This window comes from Phallusia mammillata, chromosome 7 (genome assembly GCF_965637545.1).
Source record: "Phallusia mammillata chromosome 7, kaPhaMamm4.hap1.1, whole genome shotgun sequence".
Taxonomy (NCBI): Eukaryota; Metazoa; Chordata; class Ascidiacea; order Phlebobranchia; family Ascidiidae; genus Phallusia; species Phallusia mammillata.
Genome location: NC_137258.1, coordinates 11,610,942 through 11,633,613, shown reverse-complemented (window position 1 = coordinate 11,633,613; position 22,672 = coordinate 11,610,942). Strand labels below are relative to the sequence as shown.

General features: G+C 36.5%; 2 protein-coding genes across 3 annotated transcripts; both read right to left on the bottom strand.

The window, feature by feature from the left end:
- Positions 1–1,082: 1,082 nt before the first annotated feature.
- Positions 1,083–18,193, bottom strand: LOC145237498 (ubiquitin carboxyl-terminal hydrolase 47-like). Of its 2 annotated transcripts, none has more exons than XM_080100383.1 (34): positions 18,083–18,193; positions 17,284–17,403; positions 16,778–16,996; positions 15,395–15,511; positions 14,552–14,724; positions 13,975–14,117; positions 13,720–13,827; positions 13,375–13,496; positions 13,106–13,218; positions 12,493–12,625; positions 12,261–12,333; positions 11,687–11,943; positions 11,203–11,325; positions 10,948–11,039; positions 10,762–10,817; positions 10,459–10,577; positions 10,032–10,158; positions 9,415–9,537; positions 8,986–9,083; positions 8,569–8,670; positions 8,376–8,495; positions 7,832–7,970; positions 7,210–7,497; positions 6,737–6,928; positions 6,247–6,390; positions 5,198–6,091; positions 4,925–5,046; positions 4,560–4,694; positions 4,261–4,379; positions 4,001–4,133; positions 3,289–3,477; positions 2,942–3,072; positions 2,631–2,743; positions 1,083–2,411 (listed from the first exon to the last, which is right to left on the bottom strand). In XM_080100383.1, the coding sequence occupies exons 1-34, from the start codon at positions 18,104–18,106 to the stop codon at positions 2,293–2,295; spliced, it is 5,280 nt and encodes a 1,759-aa protein (XP_079956509.1). In that variant the 5' UTR covers positions 18,107–18,193; the 3' UTR covers positions 1,083–2,292. The 2 variants fall into 2 exon arrangements, with proteins under 2 accessions (XP_079956509.1, XP_079956510.1); XM_080100384.1 differs by having other exon boundaries at positions 6,247–6,387; positions 18,083–18,190.
- On the bottom strand, positions 18,177–20,832 carry LOC145237499 (proton-coupled zinc antiporter SLC30A5-like). The gene has a single exon (XM_080100385.1). The coding sequence runs from the start codon at positions 20,764–20,766 to the stop codon at positions 18,544–18,546; it is 2,223 nt and encodes a 740-aa protein (XP_079956511.1). The 5' UTR covers positions 20,767–20,832; the 3' UTR covers positions 18,177–18,543.
- Between the last annotated feature and the right edge of the window lie 1,840 nt (positions 20,833–22,672).

The window sequence follows — 22,672 nt, the reverse complement described above, 5'->3', positions numbered from 1 at the left end:
AATCAGACTTCTACAAATATTTGCCAGAAAATGATCAATAATGCAATGAGTTTGATTAACTTATTCAAATATCAACTTAGTTTTTAACAAAATCATCTTAATTGCAACCACAGTATAGGTACTATTTCGGTCAAAAATATTTTTAAGATATGCGCTCTTTACGTCAACAGTAGGGATGAGCCAAACCAGAACTTGAGTACTTGATAGTCGATACCGAGCATCGCCTGGTAAATGAAAACAAATACCAAATCAAAGGCAATAAATGCAGTGCAATAAAGGTATAACGCCATGGAAAGTCTTAGCACCAATTTGAAAGTGTTTAATTAGTTTACAAACAGTTTGCTAACTGCTGTAAGTTTGGTTTGCAAAATTTCGAAAACAAAGAAATTTTTGTGGCTTGTGTTTAGGGATGGGCCGAGCCGAGCCAGAACCCGAGCCAGAGTTGCAAGCGGGCCCGAAATCTGAGCCCGAACCCGGCCCGAACCCGAAAGTATAAGCCCGAAGCCCGACCCGAACCAGAAACGCTTTGGCGAAGCCCGTTTAGGCCCGAAATTTTGATTGACAGGCCTATCCACGAAAGCCTTCCAACAAAGGATGAGAAAGAAAAGAGAAAGACAACAAACACAATGAACAATAGTAGATAATGGGGTAAACAATACGTTTTAGAGTGGGGTGGGCATTTGGTCAAAGCCAGAGGTGTATTTAGCTGATTGATTTATTAAAAAAAATGGCTGACACGGAACGTAGAGTCAGGCCCGTTTTCTCACAAATACCTAAGCCCGAACCAGGCCCGACTTGCAACTCTGACCCGAGTACTCGATACCGAGCATCGCTGTTTTTATGCTCGGTGCTCGGCCGAGCAGTTGCACGAACTGCTTCGAGCATTAAATTTGCATATTCATGCCTTGCTCACATACGAAACTAGTAATCTGACAGCAGACTTATGACTTGGGCGTCCTAGTGAAGGTCGACAGGAAACCATCGCGTTACTTTCCCACCTTTAGTACTGTTAATTCCCAAAGCATTACACTTTACATCTTGTTTCACTGCGTCAGTCGATGCGTTGAAGTTGAACAAAACAAAACGCTTTCACAAATTTACTGTCTTTGGGCGCAGAAAAAAAACAATAGCAAAAAGTAACAGGACAACAAAGTTACGGAAAAGGCTCGTTTTATCGTTAATCTGGAAAGTTGGTGGAAGAAAAACAGTTACAACAAGTACAAAAAAATATGTTGATTAACATTCAACCGGGTAAAATTGAAAACCTACAGTAGCCGTCAAAATCCAAAAGCACATTTAAAGTTTTGAGGATTCGGAAAAAAATCTTCATGGGCTTTCAGCATGTGTGATTGCAGCACCACTTACGTCAGTTGGGCGTGACAAGAGGACTTCCACAAACAATAAAGGCCTGGCAGAAATAATCTCCGAAAAAACAGCAAAAATATTTGTTAAGCCGTGAGTCCGAACAAGCTTCACAAAGCGTTTTGGCCCATTTCTGATAATAAGTCAGTATGTCTTATATGGTTTGTGGTCCAAGCTTGGCTTTTAAATATCAGTTATCAAACAGTTGGTGCAAACGCGCACATTACATCGAATATTTGATGCTGCATCACAACAAATTCTGTCTGTGTTTATATGGCGCAGTTATTCACAGCTTTCAGTAGGCGCAACCAGATAGCTCGGTTCAACGAAAGCAAAAAGGCACGAAAACACATTTTTACATTTTTAACAACACATAACCAAGTGTGTGTGAAAACCACTTGGAAGTAAAAAAAATGTTAAACCAAAAATATTGTAGGCTACACCAATAATATCAATCTCCCATTTTAGACCACGTCCAAACAAAAATGTAATTGATAATTTTCGATGAGGTCACCCTATGTTTTCTTAGACAGAAGAGAAATTAAAATAAAATTTAACATTACGGGGCCTTCTTTCTAAACTATTCTTAACTTCGGTAGTAAATGCATGGTATAATCCACTGGACGGCTTCAAATATTATTTGCTGCGATCGAGTTTTGCAGGAAACAAAGTTTGATGAAGTGACAAAGTAACGAGGAACAAATAAACGAACGCACTGTGATGCCACCCTAAATCACCACAGAGCAGTGGCGCTTTACAAGTACCTCACGGGCGAACCACACAGACAAGCCTTTGGCGGTTTTACAATGAGATACAACCGATCTGACTGACATTTCCACGCCAATTTGCAGTGACTTGGAGCAGGAATTACAGTGTCGCCATAAAGTCTTGGTTGTTGCATTGTATTTTGCTACAGGGGCGTTACAGCAGCTACAACTCGGTTGTGATTTCTCGATTCTTCGACGCTGACGGCGTGGTGTCAACTGTGTAAATCTTTAACGCCCGTTCACGGCGATAAGAAATAGGTCGAGTAGGTGACGATGTGGTGCCTACGTTCAATAACACAAAATTTCGTGAATAAAATCATAACATCGAGATGATGTCTCACCAATTACAATTTTCCTTTGTATGTTTAAAAAATGCATTGATATCATATCATTTAACATTAAAAGAAATACTAGACAGTTTATATTATGCTAATTTTCATTGATAAAAATGCCAGTGTCTAATTTTAGCCATAAGTATGTTGGATACTATAAGGTACATACTTGAAGCCCTCTTGTTAGAAACGCTACTGATGGTTGAATCCGATTTCATTTCTACGCTTTGAATCTGATTCCGTTCCTCTTCACTGCAATCTTTTAACGACTCGGTTTTGTCTCTAAAAAGGAAACAACAAAAAACGTTACAACTAAAAACAGGGAGAGACGTTAAGTAATAAAACATAGCAGACAAAATCTCGAAATCTATTTCTTTGTGAAAATAAAAGTAAAAAATAAAGAAGAAGAAAAGGGGCACGAAAAATGTAAGGTCCGAAGAGGAAAACCTTGTAAAGTCTATACTGTAACAAACACTCAACCTGTAGAATACGACTGTTCCGTCCTCGGTTAAGTGCATGGAATAGGAGTAACGCTTGCGTTCAGTGGGAACCCAATCCAAGTCCTGGTGTGCGTCCAAAACGCTGATGCGATAGGGAAACATTCCGCGGCCCTGTATTAAACATTTGTTAGTTTGCGGTTCTTGAAATTCAATCGGTAACCAAAATTCATAAATGAAGTGCTTGATTGCCACACAAATCTTTAGGTCATTTGAAATGTTAAACCTACAATGACTTCAGTTTGAAATTCGTACTTTAATATGAGACACAAGGCGCTTTACTAATGAGTTACTTTTAAACACGTTGGCACCAACAGTACAAAAACTGACCTTTGCCACTTGAATATTGTCTTTTTCAATCCCAGTTAACGCTGCCAGTTTCTCACGCACGTGATCAGCTGTGTAGCCTCCATAAGTTGCAGAAGATTCATCAGTGAGAATCAACTCATGGAAATCGCCGAATCGTAACTCGGATGGGAACCAACGACGACATAATAATACCAACTGCGATCTGTCGGTCTGTGAAAAAATACAAAATTCTTACCTTAAAAAAAATCACGTTGCGTTAGACCAGGGGATAAACAACTAGCAGCCATGGACGCAGAGACGATTTTATGTAGCCGTGAAAAAGTTTTATTAAATATTATATACACTGGTTGCCTTAAACAGAATAAAGCTATTTTGCTGGGTATTTAGCTTATGGATTTTGTGGGGCTGGAAAGATCCCCATTGTGAGCAAACAATGAGCCAAATCACAGCATAGCATTAATGATAGTAACTAAACAGTTAAAAATTATCCACAAATCGTTCAGTTCAATTTATGGATTAAGAAGTAAAAGTAAACATGGACTTTCACGCCCCTGGAGATGGGACCTGTGATGCGGCGATCCATAGCAAAGGTTGCAATAAGCCACCCCGTCAAACATAAAAGAGATGACAGTATTTTTTATAAATCAATTTAATGATACTGTGTTTTTGCATTTAGCCTTTTCATATGGGCTTGTGAATAAATAAAAATGTTTGCTATGATTTTGTAAAGTACCTTTGGTTCAGGTCCCGGTAAAAACTCAACAAAGAATTCAAGTGCACCATACACACTGATGTCGCTGCCAAATCGGTCATCCGACAAATAAACCTGGCCAGGACTTCTCCATGATTTCTTACGAATACGAATTCTGTAAGGAAATAAAATATTATTTAGGCAAATTAGGGAAAATGACGGAATTTTCCATTTTTCTCTTCTACTATGTTTGAAAGAAAGGTGGTGAGTTAGTTTTTTTTGTAACCAAACGATGATTTCACCTTTCGGGATCAGGTTCCTGCATATCACATTGTTCAGCAAGATCGCAACATAACTGCTTGCGAGCGTCCTCTATCGACAACTCACGTTGTACGACCCAGTTCATCAAAGGTTTGGCAGTCTGCAACCAAGATTGAAATGTATATTTATGGGAGATTTAAAATAAAAAACAAGTATTCCAACTAAGAAAAAAAATTGCTTGTTTGTTTGGTGAAATTTAACCAAGTTTGTTAACTTGCCAACTGGCAAACTTTTAATCAAATTGTGAAAAAGACACATTCCGTAGGGTGCATCTTTTTACCTCTTCTTCGTCTAATTCCAGTTGGAAAAGTTTACATCGATATTCGTCCTTGCGCAAGGCACGACCCAATCTCACAATAAAGTGAGTTCCATCTGTTACCAACTTAAAATCGTCAGTTGGAGTAAACATTTCAACCTACAAATAAATAAAGTTCAAAAACTTAAGCATTATTCAACAGTTTATGTTTTTTGACCTTTTTGAAAAATTTAATAAAGTTTAGTGTTTTTTCTTTTTGAAATTACTGTCAAAAGAATATAGTTTTTTTTAGGTCAACACCTTGTATTTTTATCATTGTGAGGTTTATTTTTTATGTTTTGATGAAAATGCGACCATTTCTTTTTTTCCTCTGTTCTGTTTTCACCTACCTCTTGTCCACTTGCGTATTGTTTGTAAACACAAAATCGTCGCGTTGGTGTATCCACTATGTACGCTAGGTGGCGCTTAAGAGCAAGAAGTGGCATCCGTTTGTCGATTTCAACTGTGATAACTGAAGAAACAGGAGTGTTAATGAAACTGCAGGGTCAACAAACAAATAAACTTAATTCTTAGTACCATAAAGCATTTATATAAGATTCGATATTTAGAGTTCAAGGGTTTAGTAAATGAACTACCGTGATTTATGTTTTTTTATTAACTACCTTTGCAAGGGACGGTTTCTCCTGATTCTGCACATTTGGACACTTTGGCCTGGGATGTTCCGACAACTTTAAAGAAATAATTTTTATGCATGATTTCGCCCGAAACACCCCAGCCATCTGATGCTGCCGATGAGTTGGACACAGTTCTTTCGCGGCCGCCTTGATCCCAGGCACTGGTCGATCCCGGTGCGCTTTGAGCTGTTTGGCCGCTACTTGAAAATGTTTCTTGGACAAACTCTCCGTCTGCGCCTCGAGGGTCGGTAAAAATCGTTGCATCGTCTGCACCCTGGTATTTATCACTGAATGAAAACAGTTCGGGGGTTTTAGGCGGGTAAGTGGCCCCGGAAGTATCCTGGGCGCCACCATAGACGCCACATGAAGACGTTGTGGCGCATGAGTTTACGCACGGGTTGCTGGCATTTGAGCAATGCGGTTTATCGTCGATATTTACTTCATCGACCCAACCTACGTTCTTGGTAGGTTCTGATGTCACTATCTGTCCTTTTAAGCAACCGGCAGCGGGCTTCCGGCTCAACATCTCTGTTGCGTCGCCGGTGCCCTTACCATCAGCGTACTGCAGCGCTTTGTTATAATCTCCAGTTGCAGAAGAGCACTGAACAGCGTGACCGGGATACCGCTTAGCAGATCGCATTTTTGCCTGAAGTTCCTGCTCTCCACGGCAAACGTCAACGTTCTTGGCTCTGAGGTCGTCGCTGCTTGAATACAGGTTGGCATGTGGCAGCTGCTTATCAATAGTGACGTTCCTCAGTCCGGGGGCGAGGTTTCGATCAAAATGGGACGTGGCATTTTGTTCACTTGTATTACACAGTGTGTCTGTGCTGTCCAGGGTCGAGCATGACGTACTCAGGCTGCTACCTTCACTGGGTTGCGAAGCTGTTGCAAAATAGAAGCCTTGCGTTATTTTCTCTTTTGTGACAAAAACGACAGGTATGTGTTAAAAAGTGAGTTTGGGTAGTTCACAATTCCCAGTTAATCAAAATTACCGGACATACAATATATAGTTATTTTGCTGAAATGGCCAAATATACCTTGGTTTTCTGGATCTTCACTGAAGTCGGGAGCACCTCGACTGAAGTCGTCATCGGATTCCAGATCAGCTGACCCTGGACCGGAATGTGATGAAGTTCCATCTTCGCATCTTAACGAGCTCGTAGGAGAGCCAGCATAACCTGCTTATTAAAAGGTTAGCACCGATTCGTACAACTTTTAATAGTTTTTTGTTTGTTTTTTTGTTTAGCATATGTACGTAAGAAAAGCCGTACTTCATAAAATACTTGAGCAACATCATTTATATACTATACACGCATACATATGTGTTCTTGAAATGCATTGGTTACAAAACGTTTATTCAATGCAGTGGAAATAGGCACAGGAGTGCTCTTCCAAAGGCCCTTTAGGGATATTTTGTCCATTACAAATACTATTTTTTAAGCTTTATAAGGTAAACAAACGGCACCTAAACGGAAAACACCGGTTCTCAGCAGGTAAGTGCGGCAAAACTCAAAAACAGGTACACACCTTCTAATCTTTGCTGGAGTTTTCCCTGGAAGTCGCTACCGAACGCACTGTCAGCTAAAGGTAAAAACGGTCCATTGTTATCGTAACTGTTGTTCCTGCGCCTTCCAGTGATGCAACCTTCGATAAACTCATCATCATTGCATGTCAACTCGGGTGTTCGCCAAAATCCCTTGATTTCAGCCGGGGATAAACCTGTGAAATATACAAAGCATTCTGATGCAGTGTTTAATTTCAAGTGCAAAACATCTGAATTAAGATGTTGATTAAGAGCCGAAATTATATCAAGATGGCTAAAATAAACAAGAAAAAATGATCTCAATGAGAATCGAAGTCTAATTTTATAGAAATTTTCGTTTCTTGACCGACAGGTATAAACAACCACGCGTAAGATACAAAATTAGGATAAAGATTTTTTGATAGGAATGGTGAAGTGCTGCACAAAAAAAACATGTGACCAAAGCACATTTTTGTACCTCTATTGTTTTCAGAGAAATTCGTTTCTTCAGTCCAAGTTGTTTCTGCAGCAGGAGATTCGGTCGAAACTACGTCACCTGATGACGTCGTATCAGAGTCGGCAGTGCGTTCCGGTGACGTGTTAAGTCTGGTTCCGCTATTTTCACCGAGCGAACCGACTCCTTCGTCACTGGATGAGCGGGAGTGCGCCGGACACGCTTCGTCAACTTTGCCATTGGTTGTCGTTTCGCCCGACTGATTTTCGATTGGCGATTGTTCATAACTTCGTTCCGCTTCATCAGTTACCTCTGCACAAAATCAATGTGTATCACTACCATGATACATTTAAACAAAATTTTGCACGAAGATTTGGAAACGCCTCCATAAACAAATTGGCTATCTTCATTCTGCTCATTTTTATTTTGTATATGTATTCCTGCTATATTAAACAAACTTATTAGTGGCGCAAACTGTACGCGTCTAAAAACTGCAAATGTTACGATTTCCAGTTCTACTGTCCCTATTGCTATTCCCCCTACTTGTACTGTAAGTACCGCTACTGCTACTCATAGAATAGTAACAAGTTTTTGAGTGGCGTCCCTACAATAAACCTGCATGACAAATTAGACATCGAATGCCCACCTGGTGGTAGTGCAACATTAATTGTGATCACATTCGCCATTCTATCGATGATCGACCACAAAACTGTGTCTTCTAATGAGATGGGATGAGAATCGCTCATCATCTGTTCCTCGTCTTCAGTCATTACATCCACAAACACCTGAAAATGACATCAAAAGTTAAAATCACAATACTAAAATATTCTAGTTATTCCGATGTTGCAAAAGTATGCCAATAAACGTAAAAAATCGGCAGTACAAACTTAGCACTGACAAATTTATTTTTATGAGTTACTGACATAAAAATATATTTTTTAGCCAACAAGAGTATGTTTTGCAAACATGGGAAAAATGCTGTAATAAGAAACGTACTTAAATTAGCCTGAAGCTGTACGTAATAAAACCTAAAAGACGAAAAAGACTAATATAAGAGAACTATAAAAATGTACAGACGTTTTGTTAAATCATATGGGCGCCAAAACTAGTAGATGATTAGTGACTGAAAGTTGTTGAATTTGCAGAATAAAAGTTTTTACTGGAGGATATTATTTTATTTACAAAACCACCTTAGCACTTCTGTAGAAACCCTCCGCTTTCAATGAGCGTTCGATGGATTGCATGAGATAACACTCGCCGCTGTACTTCTCATATGCGACCAACAGGCGGCGTGAAGGGCAGTGGATGCGCTATCAAAAATAAGAGTTAAATTCAAAAGTTTCCAAATTAAAACAGTATATGATTTATTCGAAAACCACCGACCTGGGCAATAATATTCTTCAGGGTCTGGACCGTGTGTTTTTCGGCTGCTCGTATGATGACAGGATCGTAGAAAGACATGTTGTCGTGATTTGCGACGTACACCTAAAAATGAAGTGTGTCGGTGGTGGAGATTGCCCACTCTACCATACGTACACTGTATGGAGACAGGTCATGTATTTTAAAAACAACTGCACCCCTACAACTGTACGAACGATCTCCTGTTTGCATTTGATATTTTTTACAGTTGATGTTGAGGCATTTCAAAACATTTAAAATGTCCAATAAACTTCAATGCAACAGACTTAACGTAAAACGTAGACGGCACAAACATATTTATTTCATCAAAAAATTGCGTGATGTACTTAATATTTAAGTTACATTTATTATCTTAATGCGTGATATAACCAAGGTAATTACCTTTACAGTGACGCCTCCGGATTCGTATCTCTCAAACTTTTGTCCAACTTCCCTCGTCTCAAGAAGTAGATCGAATAAATACGCTGTTCTTACGCCACCTAGTGATAACAAAGGTCATAGGTAAACATGGCAAGAGCAATGACCCAGAACACAACACAAAAAATGAAGGTATACTAATGTCGTTCTATAAAAAGTGCTGTGAGAGCCCAAACCGCATGTTTTTGTATGGTAATTACGCAAAACGTTATTTCATTTTTGCACATTATAATATTTTGTGAACAAGGGGATTTTTTGCCCTGTTCACAAAATATTATTTTGTGTAAAAATTTAGCAGCATGTTTAATTAGGCAGAATGTTAGGTTGTTTTGAACCGAAGGGACGCAATATCAACAAATACTGCTTTGTTATACGTTGTTTGCATTTGCTTACCTAGTAGTTCACTTAGCGTGACGTCAGGGGCTTCGTGTTCCACGTCAAAGGATCGGTCGAGTACGTCATTAATGTGATCATACTTCACCAGACGACAGTGATCAACCGGAACAACAGAACGGTCTGGACAAAAAATGTCAACTTCAGTGATCATTCCAACCACAAAAATCCTTCGGTATACGCCTTCAATGGACCTGGCGTACTATGATTTATGGATAAGAATACGGTGATCGCTGGTCTGCATGAACGCTTCAGGGCTGGTCCCAGTATGATTATACTTATCTTAGCTTATAATAATGTGTCCTGTAATGTTCATTAAATGGCACTGCAAACACCAATATTCTGCTGTTTAAAAGTCCGTTGCTAAGCATTTATATTAGTCAAGCATTTATATTTGAACCAAAAGTTTAAAAATGTTATAAAGTGATTGGTATAACCTTTGATAAAATGTATGGTTGGCTTTGTACCTTTTAGAGTGCCCATGTAACCGAAAAATACAAAATCATTCCATGGATTTTTTTCCGATCTTTTTAAAGATAAACAGTTTTTTAACATTAGTTTTAGCTGTTATAATCAACAGGGATGCTGGTTTCAAAACCCACAAAATAGAAGCTTACCGACTTTCAAGACGAAATGTGCTTCTTGCACTGCTTTGGTTAGTGTAAGGTCTTTGTGAAACTCAAAGGTTTCTTCCACAATGGATTGGATTTGATATTTGAACAGGGAGTGATGACGACAGAAGAGCTACCAAAAGTAACGACAAGTTAAGTACACAAGAAATAGGAAACACTCAAAATTGGTCCTCAAAGAAAAATAAAGTTTCATCCTTCAATAAGTAAAATTGTTTAGTGTAAGTAACATTGTACAATAAAACAACTTTTTTCAACAGATCTTTTGTATTAAACATGCTTGCTTTTATTTAAGTTGAAAAACAGTCATAAAACTTTGTCATAAAAAAAGTGTTTGCTGAATGTTCACAGGGTGAGGTGTAATGTAAAATTTAAGTACATTATTTGGCACATTTAAAAAAAATGCTTTACTTACACGAATAGAGCACATGTTCTTTTCCTGCTCTTGTTTGAGTTTTCTGGTCTTTTCCTCCTGTTCTTCTCGCATCATTAGGACCTTGATGTGCTCCGGAAGGGAATCAGTTTGGAGAAAACCTGCAATAAGTAAAAAAATCTACTAAACATGGCAATAAACTGTTAATACAAATATAATATATCAGGGCAACTACACAAGTGAATGATATTAGGCCTCACACAAATGTACCATATTTGCCACAGCTGCTACATTCAACATATTTTTTTGTCAAAAAATAAGTAAATATAAAAAAACACTAGTTACTTGAATTCATGGTTGTATCAATCTTTCTATACATCAACATGTAGGCATTGGTGGAACTGAAACAAAACAAATTGTGTTGAGGTAATGTAATGTTTTATTCCTTGACCGACAAAAGCAAAAATGCGAAATTAAAGTTTAAAACTTCTTAAAAGTGGTTAGACAAAAACCTCATTGTAGAAAACACACCTTGAAAATGAAGAGTAATAAGAAGATGAGCTTGGATAGGGAGATCCCCCAAATGTTTTTTCAATTTCAGTTCGAGTAACAGGAGACACAATCTTAAAGGAATGTAATGCATTGCTGTTTTTTTGTGCAGCTTGATGATAAAAACATAAACAAATATCCCAACTAACATACTGATAAATAGTTCAACATCATGTGTCGAACTATTTATCAATATGCTCAGTTAGAAAATATTTACAAAGATAAAAACAAAGGTACCTGATCATTAAAACTGTACCAACGTCCATTCTCAAACGATTTGATGTAAGCATAATAATGTCCACCAGCTGCACTGCCTGAATGAACCATGATAGAGAAGAGTTCGTACACATATGGTCCATCCTAAAACATTAAAGCTAAAGTAACACTGAAAAACAGTTTTGGGTGTTCTAAAGATCCACTTTTGGAAGTAGCGACATGTACCCAAAAAAGTATGAAATTAGTTAGTTTGCTTAGGACAATACATATTTTTCAAAAAAGCTTCATCGTTTGACTGTTGCATGAGTGTGAGTACAATATGTACAAAAAATACATACAAGATATGGAACAACCTTTTTGGAAAAAGCTCAATTGTTGACACTTTGCAATACTGTCATAAGTATTTTTTTCTGCAAATTCCCTAATATTAGAGCTATCCTAGTGCCTTATGTATAATGTACACACTTTGTCAATAGGATTACTAAAATCAAATCATTATATTCACCTGCATACATTCCTTGATCTGATCTTCATCATTCACCCACCAGCTTGTACTTGTGCGATGTTTCCTCCTGGTGGATGAAGATTTTTGGGACTCAATATCAATTCCCTCATCCACACTACTGGCTTCCTCTTCTTCACTGCTGTTCCTTGCATCTCCACTTCCTCCATCCACTGCTGGAGCGACTGTTCCTCCAGGAACTGAGCTCTGATCAATGTCATGACCGCTATCATGACTACTTGAATCCTCATCTTGTGGGCCTGTGTAAAATGAGGCAAATGCTTCAGCACAAACAGGAAAAAGAAATTTAGGAAAAGATGTTTTTCGAGATAAGATAATAGAATTCAGAACAAAGCAATTTCCAGATTTTTCAACTTGCACCTTAGAAAGCTTTAATGATCTACAAAGGTTGCACAAAATGTTTTGCTTTTTAGTTTTTGACAACAGGAAGTTGCTTAAAGACATTTTATTAGTAATTCCTGCATTTCTTATCGTTGTTTGCACTTTTTCACCCCCCTTTTTGTATTTTTGTGACCACTGTTGTTTTGAAAATTTAGGCACAAAAATTGAAACATACCAATATGGTTTACTGTTTTATGGTTTTCTGCAACATCATTTAGTGGGTCATCATCACTTGAGGGATGACAATTCTGCAAAAAGAAAAAAGTAAAATCAACCCAAATATGTTTTAAACTCCTTTTTTATGATCAATCGCAGTAATGTCAAAACTTGACGCACTCTGTTGCACAGCAGGTGACAAATAAATCAACATATAAATGTTAACATCTAAACAGAGAAACACAAGTTACCTGATCATTGTCGATAAAAGAGTTTAAGTTGAGTATTTGTGGGAACCACATTCTGTCATTCAACTTGATTCTATGCATAGTTTGATAATCAAAATCAAATCTTTTCAACTGGAGGGTAAGCAGATATGGAAACCTAAAAACAAGAACGATGTAGTAAGAAGAATTCAAATTCAAACCCAGCAAATCTGCTACAAGAATGTAACGCTTACTGTTTTCTTGTTTTTTTATAAAAAAAACTACATAATACGTTACAAAGCACAGCAAAATTAATGTTCTGGCTGCTTAATACAGAAAGGTGTCACTTTGGATGGAATTATTTTATTCATTAAAATGTTTGTGTTTTCAGTTGGGTTTGGAACGTTTGGGCCTTATACAATAAAAAACTCAACGACAAGGAATGTAATACAGTATGTATCAAACATTAACATGGAATGCTTGACAGTATTAAAAATTTTAAGATCGTGGAAAGATCATACATCTCTATGTATGACTGAATGCTAAAAGAACATAAGGCACAAGAGGCAATGGCAGAAAAAAAATGCACTTACGGTATGTAGAACTTATTATACATGACAATTAAACCTACAAAATAATACATAATGTTTGAACTTACGTTATAAACTTTAGACCTTTTTTAGCATCACATTTCTTGGCACATTTTTCACAAAAGTATTGGTTGCTTTCATCTAACGTTTCAGGTTCAACAAATGCATTGAGGCCTTCCATCTAAATTAGAAACATGTTTGAAGATTGTTGTCTATATAAACCTGCAGCCCGGAGAGTGAGCAGCAATAAAAACCTTCTTTATTGGATATGGCAGTATTAAGTGCAATAAGCCTATCAGAAGTCATAACACTGAATTGAGATAAACTGACCACCTACCACAGACTTGTAGCTTGTAGACGAACCGAAAGGTCGAATAGTGATTGGTACATCAAGGAATGTGTCATCTCTAGCACTTTCATGGCTGCACTCACAACACTGAACATAATCCTTCATTTTGCCTGCAGATTAAATTCCTATTTTCTGAGTCATTTTCATATAAGTTACACATTAAAAAAGTTAACTTTGTTTAAAGGTTTTTCTGAATATATATACAATTCATAGAAGGTAATAATGGTCACCAAGTGTTAGTTGTTTGTCTGTATTATCAGGATTTAAAATCTTATCAAATTATATTATGACGTGCATCAAATATTTTTGTTTATTTGCTCAATATACGATTACCTTCGTAAAGGCGCTTAATAAGGTCAGCTTGGTCCGTCCCTTCAAACTTTTTCTCCAGGGCATCAAACATCACTCTGCATAGTTCTTGTATGTCATGTTGTTGCCATGCTAAAAAAAATTATAATTTGACTAATAGTAGTAAATTTTAAGAAAGTCCAATGGTATAAGTTATATATTAAGGAAGTGTAAACATTGTGTGATAAAGACTTACTATTACTTACATAACTTCAATATTTGCTACATGTCAGTTTATACCTTCGCTACTATCCCAACCAAAACTGCCTGTCAGTCCAGTGGTCTCAACAGATTGTTTAGGTGTGGTTTGTAGCAAGAGAAACAGGCGCTGAAGTTGATATGGAATGCTTGTCTGTGTTTCATCCTTATTGTCATATTCCCACCTGGTAAACATCAACAAATTAACTGTTTATTCATTTAACTAGTAGAGCACCAATAAATCAAATTGCCCTAAACATAACAACCAATGACATTGGCATGTTTTATTTGGTATTTCTGTATTATGCATGCATTCATGTGCAGGATCAAAAAGCTTTCAAAAATGGAGATCAACCATTGTTGACTGCAAAACTGCTTGACTATAAAACCGAAAGCATGTCACTAGACAATTTGACTAGACAATTAAGATGTATTAAAACCATACAAAGAACAGGATATTAAAAATGAACATTTACACAGTTCAAAATGGTGAATAAAGATTAAAAAACATAAAAATTAGTAAGTATTTGTGGTTGTGTAGTTTCATACAACAACTATGGTAGTAATTTACTAAAAGTATAAAAGCTTAGTGTGTATTGAGCTATGACAATCTACTTACTTGTACAAGGCATTTCGAAATTCTGGTGTCATGTACAAAGTTTGTATCAAACTGTTCAAGTAGCATGTCATGGCTTGGTTCACCAAACCCACATATCTTAAATTGTTCACCATTGCTGGTACGTCGCTGTCCTCATTTGGAGTCTTTTCCTCAGGTGTAAGTTTATCAATGCCCTGACATGCAAAATATGGAGTTATATAAAACACATCCATGGTTTAACAACTCTTGAAAAGTTTTCCGTTAACATTGATGCAAGCAATACCACAAAACCATTGTTTAGATTTATTTGGTAGTCAAATGATGAAGATTAAAAAAAAGTTTGGTTTTATCCCATAGAGTTTAATTTTTAACATCAGAAATAAATCAGTCACGATTTAATGTAAACAAAATGTAGCAAAAACTTAAGTAAAAGTGACTCTACCATATCATAACTCTTTTGTAGTAGCAGGTGGTGGAAAACCTATTCACATGTTTGGAACTCAATTTGCTACACATGTTAGGTCTCAAAACAGACAGAGATGCCTTCAGGCATTTTATCAAATCATGTTGATTTAAAATGTCATCGATATCAAATCCATGAGGCTTCCTAATGACTGTGTACATTTGGCAAAGACCAAGAATATCGAATGAATTAGTTTTATCGGCACGATCAAACAAAGAATGCGTGGTTCGAAAGCATAATTTTGCGTGAAATCAAAATTGCCAACCACAACTTGTAACATTTAAAGTTACTTGGATCTGAAACACTACACGATAAATTGTTTGTACCACCAAGTCCAAATATTTTACATTATTATGCAAAAAACATTCAAACACATAAAGAAAGTACAAACTTGCAATTACATCAGTTTTCTCAAATGATGACAATGCCATCCTGCGATGATGACCTCTTGGTTTAACTCCATTTTCTTGAACAGTTGAAATAGGTGGTGGTGGCGGAGGAATGGTAGATGTTATGTTCTAAGTTTAAAAAATACTTTTGTATGGTATATATATGTTGTCATTAGTTTATTTATTTAAACAGAACAAAAGCTGAAATAAATCCACCATCCAGCATCTACTATGGAAATAAAATCTAAACATGCTGTCATTTTCTTAGGTTAAAACTTTTTGTTGTTGACCACATTTAAATTAAGGAATTATGGTTACATTTTTTTACATGACATTATGTTTATTATAGAAAACTAGGTTTTTTTTGCTAAAATTATGATTCTTTACTAGCAGTTTGTTACATCAGTTTGCCATAAGTTATGAGTGATGTATACAAACAATCTTAACTCAAAAATATTTTCTTTCATGTATTTTTATTCTTATTTTTTGAAACACAAGTTTTACACTGGTCGGGTTCAAAATGTCAGTGAGCTCACTCCAAATTTTATCCATTTACATATTTTGGGTTAGTACAGACAGCAACAGAAATTTAAGACATAATAAAGTCAGCTACCATTTTGGACACTGTCAAGATATGAGTAAGGCCAATCCCATTAAACTTTAAATGAAGCCACATATAACAAATACTTGTCACCCTAAAATTTCAAGACATTTAGGACACAAAGCAATAGTAACAATGTTTGCATAGAGTTAAAAGGTTATCTGCACATTTTGAAACATCAAACATCCAGATCATTTAAATCAAGTCACATTTCGAAATAACTTGGTTTTGAAGTTAGGCGATGACAAAAAGTGTACAAATATTACTGCAGAAAACCTAAAATATATATAGTTTTTTTACACTTCAAAGTTTTAAGAAATCTAGATTATATATATATGTAATATTAGTAATGGGACGGGTACCCGGTATTTGGTACTCGGTATCGAAATATTTTGTCTCAGTTTTTGATACCAACGTGCGAATACCGAAGGCCGATTTACACCATAAGAATACAGGCAACTTTATGCCAATACTTGCTTCGGACAGCACAAAATCTGGAAAAAGTTCTGATGGGTTACGAATATTTTTTTTGCTATCGTATGGAGATTACATTTTTCTGTATGTGTGTGTGCACGCCTGTACCTCGGCCATGACAGATAAATAAGCCAGTGATATACAACTAAGTACAACACTGTACTTAAGTACTCGGTATCGAAGGTATATACATGTGGTACTCGTACTCGGTACTCGCTTCAAAACCTGGTATCGTCCCATCACTACTTAATATGGACCAAAAGTAACAAACAAGCAGAAATATAACTCAAAAGTGAAAACAGGGCACATTAAGTACCAACCTTAGAGGGATGGACCATTTCAATTGCTACACCTTCTCTTTCACGAATTTGCAGATAATTCTTTTGTGTCAAACTGAACATGTACAGTTCAAGGTCTTTGGTGGATTCAGTTTCATCAATGACAATTTCAACAGTTTTTGAATCTGATGGTGTTTTGTCATCTTTTACCAGGACAAGATCAATACTTCCAGTAACATATTGAGTTTTTGAACATACATCCTAAAAATACATAGTTTTAAAAACCCAATGGAAGTTTACCCACTAAACCAATAACAAATGTCATTCTTTTTAAATCAACCTATGTATGTGTTCTATTTGTAAGTTAGTGTGCAAGAGCAGAAACATCAACCTTAAGCTAACTGAATGTTCAAAACCCTAAAATATAATTCTAAAAATTGATAAGAATCACTGCTCAAAAGTCGGTGACTATTTTTTGGAACACATTATTAAAAGGTTTGCTGTTATCAATGTCTCAAATAAGTAAAATGTAAAACGTCAATACTAACTGCATAAAGTTTTGAGACACTAGTGGAGGAGGGCGTCTTCAAGATGAACCTTGCATTTTCAGGATTTACAGCATCTTTCACAACACAGACGCAATCTACTTCGTTGATTTCCACAACAGGCTAAACAAAAGAAAAATATTCATTGTGACATCAATACTCATTTGTAACTATATGAACAAAATCATTGACACAAACATTGCATATCCACACTATTATTTTCTCTTATCTATCAGATAATAATAGTGCATACTAGTGATGCACCGAAGTTTCGGTTGGCCGAAACATTTCGGCCGAATCCGCTGTTTTCCAATGTTTCGGTTTCGGCCCGAACTTTTTTGAAAATTCGGCCGAAACCGAACTTTTTTATTGCATGGAATTAAGGCCTTAAATTTCACTTACGCCCATACGAAACATTATTAATTAACTTTTTGTTGTATCTATGAAATACCAGCCACGTTGTCTGCAAAATATTAGATGTTTAGCAAAGTTTACCCAGTGTGAAATTGATTTTAGTTTGTCAAAATTGAGTTCACTCGCATCAACAACACAAGGTTCAGTTGAAAACATCTAAAAAACGGGGATTTTAGGTTCGGCCTGATTCGGCCGAAATTATTCAGCCTCATGGCCGAATATTCGGTTTCGGCCCGAACCTTTTTAGGCGGGTTCGGTGCATCACTAGTGCATACTATTATATTTATGTATTGGCACAGCACTAAAGTTACATGTTATATGTGCAAAGTTTGTGCTCTGGTGAATGTTACATTCAGTAAACCATATAATTATATATATGGATACTCACTTCCCCAACTGGAACAAGTTCCATTTGGCCAAGAGTTTGTTTCTTGATTTGCACTTTTCAACTACATAACAAAATTTAATTCATACTCAAACACCTTAAAATATAAACAAAAATGTAATTCTTTTAAGAGTGGGCACCTTATGCATCAACAAAATATAAAACAACAAGAGTGAAAAGGTTCAAATTATTCATTGAAGAATGTAAATATATTAGGACAAAATTCATATCTTTTTAACAGATGAACAAGAACTGTCAAAAAAATTTTTCACTTTTGAACTATTTCCCGTTTCTTACCAAACTACAAAGTTTAGATTTTTTTAAATCTACTGAATAAATCACATTCTACAAAACAATCATGTAAGTCATATTGCACAGCCCATACACCATTTGCAAAAACAGGAATAATTGGATGGTAAAACATTTGAGACACTTTTACTTCTTTATTCTCATTTCACAGAAATTCACACAAGTTTTGTATATTCAGACTCTGATTCTGAGGTGGAAGCTCTTCTAGATGGTGACTGATAAGTTTGCAAAGCAATTTGGTATGCATCGTCAGTTCCAGACATCAGTCCAGACATGTGTTGATAAAAATCTTCCTTTTCTACTTGTACAGTTACAGTGGTAATTCCAAAGTCCCTTACAATTGCTGTTACCTGTGATATTACTCTCTGTTCAATAACATGAGGTTTAACATGTATGGTGATAACTGCTACAATATCTTCATCTGTGTGCTGCCATACTCGGCAAGTTCTAACACCAATAACACCATTGATATTGGAAACTTTTGCTAGGGCTTTGCGAACATTGTTTTCTAAGCATGGCGGGATGCACAATGTCAAAACTCGAGCCGAGTCTCTTAACAGAGGCCACACTGTACTTAGTATAAGCATGGCAACCAAAATTGTACAAATAGGATCAGCAATTAACAACTGCCATCTGTCAATCATAAATGATGAGATAATTACACCAACACTTCCCAGCAAATCAGCCAGGACATGTAAGTATATTGCTTTAAGATTAGCGTTTTCATGGTGATGGTGGGAATGGTCATGAGAATGGCCATGGTGGTGGTGTTGATGTCGAAACACAAAAACGCCAATCAAGTTTACCAATAAACCAGCTACTGATACAGCCATAAGTTTGTCAGTGTTAATATTTGGTGGATCAAGTATTCTCTGAAGTGCTTCAATCAGCAAAAAACAGGCTACAACAAGCAAAAACAGACCATTTACAAATCCTGATAAAACTTCAATTCTGCCATATCCATAGGGAAATATCCTTGTTGACTTCCACTTTGCCATTACAGCCGCTATCAATCCCAGAATAAGGGCAGAGCAGTCAAATAGCATGTGAAAACTGTCAGAAACTAAGCCAAGTGAGTTGCTCCATAAACCCCAGGCCAGTTCCACAAAAGCAAATGACAAATTGATACAAAGAAAGTAAAAGATGTGGCGGGAGTCTTTTTCTTCCAAAACACGGGACAAAAAACCCTGAGCCAATGCACCAAATGATGTCTTTGAGGCCCTTTGTAAAACATCATCAGCAAACCTATACAGTGGCATGCCTTCTGAAGAATACCCAATAAAACTTCCTTTTTGACTTTTTGGGTTTGGCCATGACAAAATATCTGTTGAAAGGAATAGAAAAATTGTACCCACAATAACACCACCAGATATTACATGCTCTGCTGTTCGCACAGTTGTTGTGCCTCCATGCAGCTTGGAGATAGCAACTGCAGCTGGATGGCTCCAGTGAAAACCAAGTATTAAAGCTGTCACTGATATAAAAAAGTATCCTAGTCTTGATATCTGTACAGGATCCATCTTGGCAGACAACAATGACTGTCCATAGTAGTCAATTACAAACACAGAAACAGTAACAAACAGTAAAGGAAAAAGGTATGCAAAAACATTGAATCCTGATCCACCAACTGATAACAGAACAGCCCATGGAAAAAGAAACACTGCAGACATCAGAGTTGACAAGGCATTGAGACGTTTAACACCTCCTACAAGGCTTCCCACTCTCTTTGAGTACCCATTGACAGCAATTTTTAGAATTAGTGTCAGTACCAATAGAACAATGCCACCTTTATGATCTGCCATGCCCAAAAATGAGGTAAGGGAATACATCCAATGTGATATGGTGCTTACATGTTCCCCTTCAGGGTGTGTAGTTACACTTGATTTTGAGTTATCATTGTCAAATATTAGCAAACATAAGACCCCAAGGAAAAACATAAGGGTACCTCTTGCTCTTGCGTAGTTGCCTTTTTGTCCATTTGCAAATATTCCCATAAACATTGATATTAGTATGGTTTCTCCATGTTCAAATACAAGCACAGTTCGGACCGGACCACAAAGGGTCAACGCAAATATCCAACAGAGATTCATTGTAAGGTTTAGTAAAGAATGCCGGATGACATACAGCCATTGTTTTCGTGTCAGTCTTTTGCCAGTGGAGAAAGGCTTTTGCAGCACTAAAAATATCCCAGCAGATATAAGTTTAACAAAGAAAACAAACTGAACAATGTAAAAAGTCTTTAAAATGTCATATGTTTCAAAAAGTCCCACACATCTAATGATTTTTACCACCAACAAAATGATTCCAAATTTTCCAATCTTGCTGCTTGTGTTAGATTGGATTCTTCCCAAGCCATCTCTTTGTGTTGTCTCAGACATATTTTGTTGGCAGTTTAGGTATGCATTAAATTAAACATATATATTCTGAAAAAAAGTACATTATTGGTGTGGAGTGGACTGTGGAGTATAGTGTGTTATACACAGATTAACAATGTGGCTGTTAGTGTATATTATGCATTGGCGAAGATATACCCAAAGTTGCTGTTTGTGGACATTGTTTATTGCAATTAGCTTAGGGTGACGTTGCTGTTGGTTATGGATAAAACGATACATTCTGATACAGAAACTGCCGAATTTATTTTAGTCTTGTATATAGTATACTAAGTCACTTTCTACTAAAAGCAAAAATCCTAGTACATGCAGGAGTCAAACTAACATTTTTGCAAGTAAAAAAGAGTGACTGTCAACAAAACAAAAACAGTCCGACCGCATTAACTTAACCAGCTGTTGGTAATGGTGGCATGGTATTATACATTAACCCAAAACAGAAGTGTTGCCCAGAAGTTGAAATAACGCAGTGCATTCGGTAGCCATTAATATCCATCGTGGTATTAACTTCCCATTACCCGCACGAACAAGTCACAAAGGACACTGTTGACTGTTTCAGTTTTAACAAGTAACAGACAGTAGTAGTTCCTCAAAACATCGACCGACTTTTTGACACACATCACTTCTTTCTTCATTGGGGCCAATTGATTTCTATGCAAAATTACTGATTGGGTTTGGTAGACAATCAAAATTAAATTATTTTCTCGGTATTTGTACAATGATTCATAACTAGTGTCATGTCAAAAAAACACAAACTAAATTTGAAGAAAGGTTCGTCGGTTTAAATAATACATGGAGTCATGGACCCATAAACGGACAGAAAGTGCAGCTTGTACAATCCGCTTCATTATTTCGATTTACCAGTTGGACCCAGACATGGGGCGATTCGTATTCGTCATTCGTATTCGAATGCATTCGAATACAGGTTTTGCCACCTTCGTGCTGTATTCGAATGATTTTGGCTTTCGTTCGATAGTGCATGAATACAATTCGAATAGTTGAAGTTAACTTTTAAACCAACAATTCATGAATACAAGAACTTGAGTAAATTTATTCGAATACAATTCAAATTGTTGTAGGTTTTTGCCAACCTAATAATTTGCAAATTCGAATACACGATATTTTTTACGAATACAATTCGAATTGTTGTCGGCCTTTGGCAAGGTAACAATTCGTAAAATCGAATACATGACTACATTTGTACGAATACCATTCGAATTGTTGTCAGCCTGTGGCTACGCAACAATTCGCAAAATCGAATACATGACTACATTTTTACGAATACAATTCGAATTGTTGTCAGCCTTTGGCAACGTAAGATACGTAAAATCGAATACATGACTACATTTTTACGAATACAATTCGAATTGTCGATTACCTCTAGACTAGAAGTAGTCGAGAATATTTTGCTACATATTTTTGCCAAATAGATTCGAATACAATTCAAATTGGCAGTGAATGTGACCTGATTTGACAAGTTTTTGTTAATGCTACGAAACAATGACATATAGAAGTTTAATTGTGACGTTACATAAATGGAATTGTGTTACAAAGTTTGCAACATTGGGTCGTTCTCAGCACATGACAGGTGTAGCGTGTTCATGAAGCAAACATTTCATGTAAATTTGGTGAAATTTTTATAACAGAGACTTAAATCAGTCAAGCTAATGTGGCAAAAAAGCTCGTTGGTTTACATTTTTACCAATACATTTGCAATTCATAAACCCATGTTACTTTTTGATCGAATACCTTTCAAGTTTCGGGGCATTTTATTTCTTTTATTTTCCACAACTACAAATATCCGAATCGGTGCATTGGAATGTTATTCGAATTGTTTGCTTTTTACAACAACTGAACAATTCGTGAATACAAATAACTAGAACTGTTAATTCGAATA